The sequence below is a fragment of the Pelobates fuscus genome, chromosome 10 (assembly GCF_036172605.1).
Source record: "Pelobates fuscus isolate aPelFus1 chromosome 10, aPelFus1.pri, whole genome shotgun sequence".
NCBI lineage: Eukaryota > Metazoa > Chordata > Amphibia > Anura > Pelobatidae > Pelobates > Pelobates fuscus.
The window spans coordinates 42,461,070-42,477,903 of record NC_086326.1 but is presented as its reverse complement, the minus strand read 5'-3'; the positions used below and the strand labels follow the sequence as shown (position 1 = coordinate 42,477,903).

General features: G+C 40.8%; 1 protein-coding gene across 1 annotated transcript in view; it reads right to left on the bottom strand.

The window, feature by feature from the left end:
• Positions 1-16,834, bottom strand: part of PLPP4 (phospholipid phosphatase 4) — a 156,131-nt gene that overhangs the window by 66,659 nt on the left and 72,638 nt on the right. The window contains exon 2 of the mRNA XM_063434717.1: positions 1,679-1,787. Coding sequence (XP_063290787.1) covers positions 1,679-1,787 — 109 coding nt within the window. The remainder of the gene's footprint in view (positions 1-1,678; positions 1,788-16,834) is intronic.

The window sequence follows — 16,834 nt, the reverse complement described above, 5'->3', positions numbered from 1 at the left end:
TTTCTATTTTTTAACCATCCCAGTAGGAAGGCTGAGCTAGGTAGCCCACTTACTATAGTCCACTATAACATACACACACACACACACAAGACACACACACACACACACAAGACACACACACACACACACAAGACACACACACACACACAAGACACACACACACACACAAGACACACACACACACACAAGACACACACACACACACAAGACACACACACACACACAAACACACACAAACACAAGACACACACACACACAAGACACACACACACACAAGACACACACACACAAGACACACACACACACAGGACACACACACACACACATGACACACACACACACAGGACACACACACACAGGACACACACACACAGGACACACACACACAGGACACACACACACAGGACACACACACACAGGACACACACACACAGGACACACACACACAGGACACACACACACACACACACAGGACACACACACACACACAGGACACACACACACACAGGACACACACACACACAGGACACACACACACAGGACACACACACATACAAAGACATAGACAGGCACACATACGTGTGTGTGTGTATGTGTGCCTGTCTGTGTCTTTGTATGTGTGCCTGTCTGTGTCTTTGTGTGTGTGTCCTGTGTGTGTGTCCTGTGTGTATGTCTGTATGTTATAGTGGACTATAGTAAGTGGGCTACCTAGCTCAGCCTTCCTACTGGGCATTGCTATAAGGACGGTTAAAAAATAGAAAAAAAGGGGAATAAAAGGTGGGGAGGGGAATTGAGGAGGGAGAGGAGATGAGCTGACGCACAAATGAGAAATCCTATTATGCGCAAACAGAGAAGTCGTCTGAATATCACTGAAAGAGACCTTTGTTTGTTCCTTACGAAAATCGAACCAGATATCAAATATTTAGTCTCGCAGCATCAACCTCAAGGATCTCATTAATCACTAGTAAAGGTAATTTCAATTTACTTTATTGTTTTCTCATTAAACGTTATAAAGTTAAAAACCTTATAAACCTGCATTAAGTAGAAATAAAAAGATAAATGTATGTACATTTATTTTTTTAAAAAACACCCCCCTTTCTTAAAAATATTCTGCATTTGCGCGAAAACTGGTGGGCGGTAAGGACATTTTTTCAACCAAAAAGATGCATTAGTGGGCGGTAGGTAGAAAAAGGTTGACTACCACTGACTTAAATAAATTAACTTTTGCACGATATTCACATTTTTTGAGTATCACCTGTATATATTAATCCTTCCAGGTTAGGAAGATTTTTATGGACTTCAACCTGTTTCATGGGAACTTCCTGACCTATTCTCCCACTGGTTTATTCATTCAACTAAAATGTGGAGAAGAAATTGAACTGTACATTTTAGGCCAAGCTTGTCAAAATGCAAAATGGCTGAGTTGGGGATCTACGGTAATTATTATTATTTTTTTATTCCACTTCTACTCTCAGTTTAGTGAATAAACGTAAATACGTGAATAAACCTAAATTTTTTTTAATTCTGTATAGGTTAGAAAACGTAATCTTTCTTATCTACTCATTTCTCCTACAATTTCAGTTTCAGTGAATAGCGCCGGTAGTACATTATGTACTCATTCCTGTTATTTTTTTTTATAGGTACATATTTCATTAAACTGCTTTGTTTTACAACTTACAAACATCATCCGCGTGGGTATATTGTCTGACTGTACCAGTGGGTTTTTATAAAGCCATATCTCTTCTGGTTGGATAACACGTTCAAAAGGATCCAGGAATTCAGTGAATCTTGGAAAAAAAAAAAGACAAAATGGAATTAGATTTATGGTTACTTTATATATAAGATATGAGTAAACGTGTGTCTCTGTTTATATCAAATTCAATTTATTGTCCCACTTGAAAAGCAAAATATATTCAGACACATGCTGCACCATTTTGTTACTTGGATGCTTTGTAACTATTTCATAAAATCACAGTATTTGTACTTTGGCAAGATACAACAAGGACACTTCTGCAGTAGGCACTGATGTGCACAAGGGGCACTTTAGGTCCAGAAGCACTACAGCTTAATGAGAAAAGGGCAGAGTTTATATTTGTTCCTAAGGCCACCTATAGTGGTTGTCACTCAGAAAGTCTCTAGAGGCCCCTCAAGTGTGGTACTCCAATCTTTGCAAGACCGACAGAGATATCAGGCATCTCCACGGTCTGCGTGAAGACACCGAATGCCCCGTATAGAGATGGATTGATCTGATGCAATCTATGAGAGGATGCTGAAAGGTGCAGTGCAGCAACTGGCGTGCATGAGCACCAACCCAAAAAAGCATCGGTTTGGCTGAGACATCATATATTGATAATCTCAGCCAGGGTCCAAGCAGTGGCTGTGATGAGACCAGCCCGCAGGGGACTAAAGGTAAGTAAATAGTTTTATTTAACTTGTTAAGGTATGGGGCTGAATCTGAATAGAGAGGAAAACACTCCTTAAACAGTTCCTTTAATAACAGTAACAAATAATTTTTCAAACTCTCAAATCCGTCAAAAGGAACAACGTAATTGCTATTGCAATATCCCCAATTAATTTTCTGGAAAGTTACCGAATCCAAGTCCTCAAACCTGATGAATATTAGGTTAGGTTTCATTACCTTATTACCCATTATAAAATGGAAATAGAATAAGCCTTCTCATACAGAGCTGTGGAATATCTAAATATAATATCTGTAACCAATGCTAACGTTTATTAGGTTTTGTAATATTTAAACATATACCTAACACTCGGGCACTGCTTGTGTATTCCAAGATAAACTAGAAAATGGGAGATAACTCAATTTAATTTCTTGGTAAAAGAGTTTCTGAATAAACAAATATATCCCTTTAGTTTACGAAGCCTTAGGTATTCTTAACCTTATTAACTCAAAGCAGATGGAAACAAATATATATAAAAAAAACTCCTATAGACACAGAAGCTTACCAAGTAGAGGGAATTAAAACTTTGTTCCTAAGTGATACAAATCCCCAAACCTTTAATACTGCAGAGGCTGTTCACCTTGTCCTACTTTAATGAGATCTGGGCTGACTGAGTGACAGCTGTGCAGGTTAGAAGGAACAGGAGAGCAATAAAAAGTATTTAATGAGATGGAAGGAGAACAGGAGACAATTGGAAGATAGTGTGGATTATAATGAGACACAAGCCAAATGTTCAGATTGTGTAATTAGCACAGACGGGTCTAGGAGACTTGGCTTTTCCACAGTAATAATATTTAGTATATATTCAATATATTATAATAATATTACATTGTTATTTAAACGGGCAGGTCAGACTGTCAAACCCTGCACTGCAACGGTTGATGTCACCTGTGCATTAATTTCCATCATGCACAAGTTGATTGGTGCCATCATGTGCAGGGCTCCTAATCCCAGGGCAGCATTGGTAAATACATGTCCCAGTCTGTATGTGATTCGTAGGCATTATACCCCCCGGTTAGCCGCTGCTAGAATCTTAATTCAGCCAGTTCTTGATGATGATGTGGTGGCAAATGAGTTGGGAAGAAGAAACATCTCCCAGCATACCAGAAATGCTGAATAAATGTTGGCAGCGGCAAATCGCAACAGAAACTCCCAGAAACCTTGAGTGGAATGGAACATGTGTTCCAGTGATATAAAAAACAAATCTGCCTTGAGCCGAAGCGGACGCCATCTCGCATCGCTCAGATCGCAAAACTGGAAAAACTGCGGGTTTTCGGGGGACTCACCCCACATATGCTTGCATAAAGACCGGCACACTCTACGGAGCAGACCAAGAGACACCACATGCTGTTTCTACACACCGCTAAAGCAAAACGACAAAAGCGGAGGCCTGGGGCCTACAGATCACCCACAAGCCTAGACCTATCTGCATTAATTGACTGCCTGGAGCCCCTGGAGGACTCAGACACTGAGGCTTACCTGCCCGCTCGCCTCCATAACCGGACACCAATCATGGGGCGACGGACACAGAGGCAGAACCAGGAAAGACCCTCTGGGACCAGAGACATAGGGCCCATGCTCCAGCAGCAGCCACTGACCAAAATGGCGGCAACGGCGGGACCCGAGAATGTGCCTGACTGCGCAGATGGGACACAACCTGCCCCGACCTCTGAACAGGTACTTCACCCTGCAGGGGACATGGAGGGATCGGTCCCGGTCACACAACGTGACTTTCGTAACCTGATCACGGAGATAAAAGGCATATAAGCAGCCAATGTGGCAGGGATAAAAGCGGACCTACAAGCTGTAACAGACAGGGTAGCAACATCTGAAGGCGACATCACTGACCTCAAGAGGGGCCTGTCGACCCTATCGGACACTGTCTTCACCCTACAAGCGACGCAACAAGCCCTAGCACTCCACTACACGGCCCTAGACGACAGGTCACGGCGCAATCACCTGAAAATAAGGGACATACCCGACCCAATCACACCCAAAGAGCTCCCTCACTATATACGGAGGATGGTGGCCACAGTGCTTCCACCAACCCAGGCAAAGAAGTTTTCCCTAGATGGGATATACCGACTGCCAATCTCGGGCAAAGCTCAGGCGCCAGTGACAAGAGACGTCATAGTCCGCTGCTCTACAGCACAAGATAAACAATTCCTGCTGACAGCACTACGGGGCAAGTCACCTCTAACATTTGAAGGCTCCTCACTCTCCTTCTACCAAGATCTTACCAGGGCAACTCTGCAATGGAGAAGATCCTTGAATCCTGTAACCAACCGGCTCCGATCGGCCGGAATGGAATATCACTGGAGATCACCCAGGTTCCTGGTAGTGTCGCATGAGGGGACTATACACAAAATATCTACACCGGCCGAAGCTCCACTACTGAAACTGGGACTGACTCACCCGAATATGGACCCTGCACAACAAACCAACCCGCAGACACGAAACCCACAGAGAGCTGTCCCCTCCACTTCTGGGACGATCCCGTCCTCCTGACCTGGGACTTGAATACAGAGGATATGGACAGCTGCGAAGCTGTAGTCCGAACTCTTTGTGTGTAGTTTAACTGTGCTTTTCTAATATTCATATTCTCTTTCGTTATCCATATTTTAGACTGTTGTATGGCTAGACATAATGCATGGATCTGATCGAGCTCAGCTAGTTTAATATAGCCCATCCACCCGTTGATAGTGGCTCCGGCTTCTAGTAGACAAGGCACTCACCCATTTAGTACGGGGATTGCACTAACACCCCCAATCCCCGCCCACCCCCCCACCCACTGCCCCCTTGGTTAGGGGTACTTTTAGAAGGCAGCTGTACTACTCACCTGACCCTTGGTCACAATATGTACATTCGCTAAGCCGCTGTTCTCCCAAAGCTACTATGCTCTCATGTTCCAATGTCAATGTTTGGTTGTCACACTCTTGACCAGTTTGTCATCTCAAGACTGAAGTTGTCACCTGTAATATGTTTTATATGCCCCATGTCCCTTCTTTGTTTCTGTACCCAACCATGCGTTGACATAACAAAAAAGAAAATATCAATAAAAATTGATTGTAAAAAAAAAAAAAAAAATCTGAACCCTGGTACTCATGTAATATAAAATATACATAACTGTGAAGTATATTTTAAAGGAAAATAATGCCACTTCTGGGTTCTAGAGATATTCACATGTAACTCGACATTCGAGCTTAAGGTTTATTTTTTGTGTTTCTGGAAAACCTTGATGACATTATTTTTTTTACCAAAATACACGGTCACAAACATTCATTTACATATCACAGCCCATGATCATTATTTCAGGTCTCACAGAACCGTTTTCAATATACAGGCCAAGGGTACACTCTATATCCTGGTCACTAGCCATTACACCATCCCATACACCCGTTATACTCTGTAATTACACAGATACTGCATTAACACCCAGCTGCAAGGGCTCCAGAAACAGCCTTCAGGGATTTTAGCAAGCTACATCAAACCAATGCCAAACCCAATGCAGTATGTCACGGATATTGAAACATAAATTTATGCCATTCCGGGAAGTACATGTAAAGATGTCTTTATAGGAGCCTATAGGCCTATAGTAAAGCCTACACTCGGCTATAAGATCCAATTCAAATATTTGCTCAATCCTTTATGAACTCACTGCCCCTCATATGCCTTACTGACTCCTATGTATGGCTTACAGCAAAGTTAAGGGATAAAGGGCTGCTAACGTATAAGGCTAACTTATCATGAACTAGTAGTAAGGCACAATACATAGGACAAAATCAAGACTGGTCAAGAGTGCTTAACATGGAATGCTTGTTAACCATACTTACTATTTACATGCTTTGTCAATGGAGTATTCTTTTATACAGGACTGTATTAACCTAGGGGCTGATTAAGCTGCAACTCCAGGCCCACGAAATAGGCCCACTGATTAAAATAAATAATTTTTTTTTTTTTTTACTACTCTTCAAATGCTGTTGCTTAAAGGGACACTATAGTCACCCAAACAACTTTAGCTTAATGAAGCCGTTTTAGTGTATGGATCATGCAGGTTTCACTTTCAATCAGATGTAATTTACCTTAAACAATTTTATCTCTGTAATTTAAACTTTAATCACATACAAGAGGCTCTTGCAGGGTCTAGCAAGCTATTAACATAGCAGGGGATAAGACAATCTTAATTAAACAGAACATGCAATAAAGGAAGGATACACATTAGATGACTCTTTACAGGAAGTGTTTATGAAGGCTGTTTAAGTCACACACAGGGAGGTGTGACTAGGGTTCATAAAACAAGTTATTTAACTCCTAAATGGTGGAGAATTGAGCAGTGAGACTGCAGGGGCATGTTCTATACACCAAAACTGCTTCATTAAGCTAAAGTTGATTTGGTGACTATAGTTTCCATTAAAGTATGGAAACTTAGGAGGGATGTGGAGGAACAAAACTTGTGTGAACTGGCTGACAATGAAATTAGTTAAGGTAAAGCTGACTTTGCGCACTATGCAAATGCTCTTCAGTCTCTCTAACACTGTTACATGTTCCCTTTCTTCTACACTCACTACATACATCTTTCCTCGGTCACAGACTGTATACCAGGAGCTTCTGCCTGCTAGTAAGAAGGAAAGTAGAGGAGTGGACAGGAGAGTGCTAGGAGACAGTCCTAAGAAAGCGTGGATCAAACGCATCATTAGCCATATTTATGCCAAGCTCAGGGTGCTGCCTGCACAGTATGTCATTAGTTGGCCAGCCTCCATGATTGGCAGGCAGCCTGACATGCATTCACACCAGGCTGGCCTTTCAATTCTTTGTGCAGACACGCCCTCTTTCTGGGCATGTTTTTGCCTTTGGGCAGTTCTAGTTACATGATTCGCGTCAGTGGCCCACCATTTTACCCTGCCCATTGGCACACCAGACACTGCTGTTAAGGGGTATGGATTTACTTGTAAGATATAAGAGAGAGATTAGCATTGGGTGTGTGTTTTCTGATAGCTATATCCTGTGAATTTTCCCTCCAGCACCCTCTCCACCAGATACGTGACGCTTGGGAGGTATAACTGTTTTAGTGATTTCTTTTGATAAGATTCTATAATTAGGCCCATCACAATTGTCGGCACCAGGCCCAATGGGCTCTTAATCTGGCTTTGCTTCTATACCTACCGTATACGAACATTATCAGGCAACAGAGGTTACTTGAGTGATAGTTACATTGTATCTGGATGTTGCTATTTAGAGTTGTGAAGCAAATATTTACAGGTAGCTATATATATATTCCCGTCTGTTTCTATTCATATGTATAGGTTAGATTAATCATTACATCTAAACTTGGATTAGACCGTGAATTCAATATTTTAATGTCACACAGTTTCAAGTTTCATATTTAATAAAGGCTATGTTTTATATTCTTTCTACTAATAGTCATCTCGTTATCCTATGGTAGTATTATTCCTTAGGGATTACCCCCTGTTTTTTCTGCTAGCTCCTTTTCTTCTTTTCATTTTTTGTTAGGACACAAGTGTCATATTTCTGTATATAAGTACTATGTATAATATGTATTGTAACCTGTAATGAACTATCAATGTGTTAATTTACAATAATGTGTAAATAAAAGTTTGTTTTTCTCTCTGTCTCTAAACATCGGGGGTTAATGCCACTACTTAAACCCTTCGCACACTTGTCTAGTATTGTGTTTTTATCATCTCATATAACACATACGATTGATATTTACATTTAACCCTTTTGGCTCCAGGGTGTTTAATTTATAAATCCAATAAGTTTCCTTTTGTGATAATTTGTTTGTTCTGTCTCCCTCTTTCCAATGTGGTTTTACGTTCTCGATCTCTAGAAAAGTTACCTACTGCCAATTAAATGTTGGACATCTGTTACAATGTATTAAGAATGAGTGTTCTTGGAAATGTTTCTTATTATTCTAATGCTCCAAAATTCTATCTTCGAGTTTCCTTTTTGTTCGGGCCAAGTACTACTTGACACACGGGCACTGCAGTAACTATACCACAATATCTGTGCCGCAGTCCATCCAGGAACGTATTGGAAACTCTTCCTGTGTGCAGTTGTTTTTCAACTTTTTTATTTTTCTATTACCTATTTTATTAGATTTGCAGGTCTTACAATTTAGAAACTTAAATCCTGCATTGTTTTCTTTCATACTGCTTTTTCTCCACTCATAACTGGATGACAACATATTCTTTTTATATTTTTTGCCCTTCCTTAAATTATAGGAAGCAGATAAAAAAATCTTTGTTCTGTCTATCTCTTGTTTTCTTCATCAGTAAATCTCTTTGTATGTTATCTTTCTGTATTGTTTTCTTATACCCTTTATTCACCAATTTAGTTTTTGTTTATCTGCTTGGAATTCAAAAAATCATCTGTTTTAGTACAATTTCTTCTTATCCTTGTTATTTGGCTATGTACTATGCCCCTTAGCCATGGTTTGAAGTGGCAGCTCTTTCTGTGGCTCGTTCTGCTGTTGCCATCTGTTTAGAAACATTTAGGTTATATTTGAAGGTGTTCCTAACTTTTATTTTCACATTAACACATTGATATTTCATTATATGTTACAATACATATTATACATACTACTTATACAGTAATATTTTAATAGTAAACACTACATTTTCATATTTTTTTATGCAGCAGCATATGAAATACAGGTATACAAATCTTAATCTCTTATTAACATAGGAGATATTACTGATATTTATCTTCATAAGGCACTTTCTAGTCCTTTTTTTTTTTACCATTCATTTAATCAGATTTTGTAGTTTGGGGTAAGCTGTTATATATTCCCAAACCAGTTAAGTGTTTTTTTTATTATATTGGTGGTGGGAATTATATATATTTATGATTTTTTTTTTGAGTGCACACGCTTACTTAAGAAGCAAGAAATATAATTTAGGAACAAAAAAAGAAACATGTATACTATAGATTGTTCAAAAACGACACCTACGAACCCTGTCTTCTGAAAGCGGTGAGGTCCAACACTTCATCGATGGATAGCCAAGGTTGAGGATATTAGGCAAATGGAAGTCTATATGATAGGGCTCATAAATGTAACTTGGCTTCTCTGGCTGAACTTTATGTCCTGGAGGGAGCATCTGGGCTGAATAATCCTCAGAGGGCCTGGATTTCCCCTGGAGTGGAGTGATCCTTTTTGAAAATTTCCCTCCCTCCATTTTTTCTTTTATTCTCTCCTCCCCCTCGCTCCGTCCATCTTCCTTCTCCCTCCTCATTCTCATAACATCTACTCCGTACTACCTGAGGTGAACTACAATAGGTTGTACTACAATAGGTGTATGGTTATAGTATTCTCTCTATATTTCACTGTAACATTTGAACATCTGATTTGATAACATATGTACATTTACCTTTTTCCCCTAATTTCTGTAACTTTCTTTATTGATTCTCATAAATCCTCAATAATAAAGGATAGAAGAAAAAACAAAAAAAGATACCAACAGTTACATCTTTAGAAGACATGGCTCAAACTCCCTGAATCCTGGGTTTTGAGAAGCTTTGATACAAAGAAATGAAAATGTATAGAATTTTATAGCAGACACAGATTGTTGTTCTAATCCCTTTTATTACACAAACATCTGCTTGCCAATTCCTCATTGCCAATATGCCCATTCTTAAAATGTGGCTCTAATGCCTTCTGTCAGAAGCAGATTATGAAATACCTACAAATGTTGTCGGAATATAGAAAGCAAGTAAAATCATTTATGCATGTGCTTCTTTTAATGGGAGAGAAGTAGAGTAGCTGCCAGGCTTACAGCAATGATCTATTGAATATAATGTGACGATCTGCTGAAGACAGTCAAGTATGCCTTAATGGAAACACAGAAACCAAATGGGAATGGATGGGGGGGGGGGAGCCTGTTTGCCATGCTGACTGGTTGCCTTGCAGAGGAACGCTTCTGCTTTTCGATCTTTTTGCTGAAATTACAGCAAAAATGCTCACCCTGTACCAGTGTGCGGGGGCCTTAGCATATTGGTGTGCTGGTATCTCATCCGAACTTGATCCCTCGCATTCTGGATCCTATGTGAGACAACTGTCTGTAGCCTTCTCAATTGAGGCTTACCCAAGCAGAGAGTGGGGTGGCCGCCCGCAAGCCCTACTCTTCTACCTGACTGCAGCATACCAGTTATCCTATGAGATATTCTGCTGCCATTCACCTTGCCTCCTTTGGACCGGTAGGAGACATCGCAGTCTTCCCTAGAGCCTTTCCATTGACTGACACCTCCAGCGTGCCTACAAACTCAAGATGGCTGCTGAGCCCTTGCAGGATTTTTTTGGCATCGGTTAAGCCTTACATAATGGAAACAAAGTGAAGCAGCCTCCAGCACTCATGGAAACCACGGCTTGCCTGAATGGATCCAGAGGCTGGATGATGGCTTATTTCATAATCATGGAATTGGCTGAACATCATAAAGTCAATGGACTGCCGCTTATCTACCTGGGGAGTTGGTCATCGGCCGGTGCAAGAATGGTGTATGGGAATTATAACCTATGGTTTTCTAAACAGTCCTTTATCACGTCTTTCTGGTTTAAAGTGTGCTGCCTACATAATGCTAACTTACCAGCTGCTCCATTGCTCATATTATATAAATCTGTTTCATTTCTTACATATCATGCTGTATAGAATTATAAAACCTCTCACGTTGCATTGATACTTTCTAGTTCTATACATTACCTACATTTTATGATTGTATGCATTTCTTAATTTGCATTTGACTCATGCATTGTAACGTAAGGATACAAAAAAATATAAAAAAAAATTAAAAATAAATTAAAAAAGGGAATAAATATGATCAGTCGCGGTTTCTTGCATCCCTTTTACGTTTTCCTTATTATTTTTGGTACATTGTATTTTATTTTTTAAGTACGTTTATTTGAAATATTCCGGAGCTTAATGATAAGGGATTGTGCAAGCTCACTTTTTAAAGGGATACTATAGTGCTAGGAATACAAAGCTGTCTCTCAGCGATGGATCGCGCTTCCACCTCTTCCGACGTCCCTCGAGTGCTAATGCGCATATGTAGCGGGTGCTGCACACAGATTAGGCATCCTTATAGGAAAGCATTGAATGAGATATTCTCATGCAGAGCATCAGTTACCAAACCAAAAGTCCGTTAGGATCCAGGAAGCGCCTCCAGTGGCTGTCTGGTAGATTTAGTGCTACAATGTAAACACTGCAGTTTCTCTGGAATTTGCGGTATGAATGAAAATTGTGAGCAACTGCATATTTCTATTCTTCCAGATTATATTCTGTATTTTCAGTTTATTTGTCAAATCAAGAACTGTTGGAATCAAACAAGAGAATTACAAATTAAAGACAAACTACTCTGATCAACCACAACATTAAAAGCACTGACAGGTGACGTGAATGCCATTGATTATATAGTTACAATGGCACCTGTCAAGGGGTGGGATATATTAGGCAGCAAGTGAACAGTCAGTTCTTGAATATCATGCGTTGGAAGCAGGGACAATGGGCAAGTGAAAAGATATGAGTGACTTTGACAAGGGCGAAATAGTGATAGCGAGACGACTGGGTAACAGCATCTCCAAAATGGCAAGTCTTGTTGGGTATTCCTGGTATGCAGTGTTTAGTACCTACCATAAAAAGGAAGGACAACCAGTGAGCTGGCATCAGAGTAATGGGTACACAAGACTCATTGATGTACATGGGGAGCAAAGGCTAACCCATGTGGTCTGATTACACAGAAGAACTACTGCATCTCAAATTGGTGAAACACTTCATGATAGTAAGGTTTTTAGAATAGATAGTGAATTGCAGTTTGTTGCATATGGGGCTGTGAAGCCGCAGACCAGTCAGAGTGCCCATGAAGACCACTGCCCACTGAGCATCAGAACGGGACCATGGAGCAATGGTTTGCCTGGTCTGTTTTCTTTTAAAACATTTGGATGGCCGGGTGCGTGTGCGTTGTTTACTTCGGGAAGAGATGGCAGCAAGAAGCATGGGAAGAAGGCAAAAATAGCACCCTGCCTTTTCTAAAGGAACCCTGATTCATCAGGTCAGGCAATATTTTTAGGTTGCTCCATGGTCCAGTTCTGACGCTCCCACCCCCATTGAAGGCGTTTTCAATGGTGAACAGGGGTAATCATGACACCCTTTTTATCATGTCCAGTGTGGCGGACCGCCTGGTACCTTGACTGGATATCTCCGCCAATCACACATCCTAGTTATCACCGTGTACCACAAGCACTTTGCCGGGACACTATAAGCACCTCCCGCCCCTAGCCACCGCAGCTTTGCTGGAGTCTCGAAGCCTCTTCCCACCCTGGACCCAAGCCCTGGGTTAGAGCTCTATTCTATAGAGAACTCTATAGAGAGTATAGCAAATAAAAGAGCAAGGGTGGGTGTGGGTGTGTGTTCGTGCGACTGCACCCCCTGATGGCAATCCTGATTTCAAGTAAGTAAATTACATTTTGCATTTTATCTCTGCTATTGAACATACAATAGAGATAGCACAATTTAGATGATAATGCTCTAGTTAGTAAGAACGTACAAGATAACTACTATAACGTAAGAGAAATACCGTTGGCATAAAATAGTTATCCTCCAAAACAAAGTTTAAAAGTAAATGCCAGCACAATCGAAAGCAATATACAGGATTAAAAAAATGAAAACTATAACATAAGATGAATATTGTCTCCTGAATCAAACACTAAAATCACAGATTCCTCCTGGTGGTTCCACAACAGTGTAAATACTGACACAATGCCTCCTTGTGCAATATATTTAGGAGCAATTAAATAGCAATGGTATGCATTGTTCAGCTTCCCCCTTCTCTTTAAGCTCTGTCAAAATGTCTAACTTTTTGAAGAAAATCTTTGCACATGTGCGATGTTGCAGCTGGATAATGGATAATAATCCATTAATGTTAGATAATCGTATCTACCATTTCTTGAACAAAAAAAGTTTGTTATACATGTTTACTGTGTTGTCTTTTGCCACGTACAGGCTTGTTCTCGTCTACGGTAGCCCTTTTTAAGCAGTTTCTAGCAAGATGAAATTTATCTCCACAAATAAAACAAACATTCATTATTTTTGCCCTTTTTGGGTGTAAATAGGTTTCCTTGGCTGTTGTGATGAGCTGACTTGTTTCCCATGATATGCTTCTCAGTGTTTTGCATTGCAAAGGCTTGTGATTCACCACTGCATTTTCAGCTGTCCTTACTGACTCTTCTTTCAGGCGTATTATAACATTTTACAGAGATTTTCTCTGATTTCTTGTGCATGAATTAATAAAACGTAGCTCTCTGGAAGAACTGATAAAATCAGAATCACTTTGCCTTCTTTAGTTTTCTATCCAAAATAATTTAGATCAATTAACTCTGACATTTGATTCAGATGTTTCTCTGGGCCTCCTCCCTCAGACAGCTTCATATTGAATTGCTTTCTTGATAAATAAAGTGTTTAATTTAGACTGGAACTTTCATTATTGGAAGCCTTCTCATACCTAATTGGCTGTCCTAAAGTTAATGTGGCTTAAATCATTGTTACTTCTCACACAAATAAGTGGAGATCTCGTTGCTTGTTATTCTGTCCTTTTTCTCCTATAGATGCTGATGAGGATTCTTCCACTGTGACCCAGAGATCCTTTATCATGGCGTCATTCTGCATGCTGAACTTCAATACCAGGTAATTTGTAAAAGTGAGGTCAGAAACTCCTATAACATTCACAATATCTTTGTATGTGGCCATGCTTGTAGCTTCTACTCTGGGCCGATAACCCAAATGTTGAAATTTAGCAGAGTTGTATTAGCATATCAGTAACATTTAAAAGTCAGGACAGGGCACGCACATAATTAGCTCAAAGGCAAAATGGCTGTACAACAAGAAAGATAGAAGAAGCAAGGCAAGACAAGACCATAATATACTTCCTCTCCATCAGCATAAAGGTCACACAAGCAAATGTTACCAGCAACAGTAAGTCCTCTAATGTATTCACAATAGGCAATAACGATTATAACGTACATGATACGTTTTTTGATGATATATTTTAGGGTCCTGTCCTCCCTGGTTCCCTGGAGTCCCAGATCTGGGGATTCCAGGGAACTGTACGCAAGCAGCATAGCGCAAGTGCATCATTAGAAACTCTCACTCTGTGCATTAGGAACTAGGATTTAGTTAAGGGAGCATAGGAAACAGAGCTATATTAGCTATGGTACCAGGAGTGCCTCGGCACCTCCACCAATGTTAGTAGCCTACCAGTTTGCTTAGAGTTTGACTTACTATTTAGGGTCTGCTGGCGCCTTCTACACTGCCTGGCTGAGAATATTAAAAAGATCTCCCTGCTCAGCCCTGTGTCCTCAGTTTGTTGAGGGAGCTTTGTGTTCTGGTTGAATTTTATATGTGTGTGTGTGTGTGTGTGTGTGTGTGTTTGTGTGTATGAAGGAGAGTCTGAATGTGCTTCACTGTTGTGTCTTTGTGGACATTAATTGGCCCTCATCATCACAAAAGATAAGGGGGGCATTAAAATCTTTATTGATGATCCAGTGGAGGCATTCTGGACACCTGGATCCCTAATGTCCAGTGGTGGACTAGAGTAGACTGCACCAATATCGGGTGCAGATCACTTTAAAGGTTCCCTTGCAATCCCCCAATGCTTCCCATTTACAGTGACAGAACACTTAGACCATGAAGCAGCTCTTAAAGGACCACTATAGTGCCAGGAAAACATACTCGTTTTCCTGGCACTATAGTGCCCTGAGGGTGCCCCCACCCTCAGGGTCCCCCTCCCGCCGGGCTGGATGGTGAGGAAGGGGTTAAAACTTACCTTTATTCCAGCGCCGGGCGGGGAGCTCTCCTCCTCCTCTCCGATCCTCCCTTTCGGCTGAATGCGCATGCGCGGCAAGAGCTGCGCGCGCATTCAGCCGGTCTCATAGGAAAGCATTTACAATGCTTTCCTATGAACGCTTGAGTGCTCTCACTGTGATTTTCACAGTGAGAATCACGGAAGCGCCTCTAGCGGCTGTCAGTGAGACAGCCACTAGAGGATTTGGAGGCTGGATTAACCTATTTATAAACATAGCAGTTTCTCTGAAACTGCTAGGTTTATAAAAAAAAAAAAAGGGTTACTCCTAGAGGGACCTGGCACCCAGACCACTTCATTAAGCTGAAGTGGTCTGGGTGCCTAGAGTGGTCCTTTAAAGTGATTTGCACCCATAACTGGTGCAGACCACAATGGTCCGACACCGGACCATCAGGGATCCAGCACCTTAGCATACTTCCACTGGACCACCAGGGATAGCATTTCCTCCTGTCAAAAGGTAATCAGGAAAGGATCAAAATAAAAACGTCCACACACATATCTAACACTGAATCACACATTCAGGCATTCCACACACAAATTCATACAAAATGCAACCAACACGCACAGGTTCACTCAGCCTCCTCACCACATACAGCTCTCATTTTCCTCCACATATACAACAACATGCACTCTTACACACAACATTCAGTCTCTTCCATGCATATACACAACACTCACAGACCCTGGGCGCATGAAGGGATCCCAATCTGGCACCCTGTTTAGAGCCATGGTCAGTCCAAATCCAGCTCTGAGCTCAGGAGAGCGAACAAAGATCCCTAGCATTAGGCTCTCCAGAGAGAAAGTAGCCGGCACCAGGCAGACCCTATGTAAGTAGTCAACGTGCTGGCAGACTGTTTTATTACTTGCAGAGGGGCACCAGGTCACTCTTGCCAGTATAACGTAACCCATTAAAGAATTACTCGAACCACCATGACAACTTTACTGATTTGAAGTGGTCATGGTGGTAGTAATATGTATGTCGAGTGTTTCAGCTTGAAATACTGCACATACGGAATAATCTGCACTTGTACCGGGGGCTAGTTGCACCTCCGTCACAATACAAAAAATGAAATATAACACACGTGCTCCCCAATAGGTAAACGTATATAAAATACATTTACCAGTTGTAAGAAGAACCCTCTAATCTTCGTAATAAAAATATAAACAATACAATCTACAAAAAGAAACAAACATAGACAAAGAGAGTGTAATATTTTAAAACACCAGAAGTGCGCTTATTTAAATTGCACTCACAGAATAAAAGTGCAGTACAGGCATATAACGGTCTTTTGGACTTGACGAATCTCTGTTATCTTCTTTTTCAACCTTATTTAAGAGGGAGAGACACACAGGACATAGTGCACCAGTATAATCTAAAACAGTAATTTTTATTTGATTGCACTCACAAGAAAATAGTTGAAATCCAGCATATCAAAACACTCGGGGATTCACAGTGCCGACATCCTTCCTCCCGTAGCAAGTATTTAAAAAGGCCGGATACAACAAAAAAT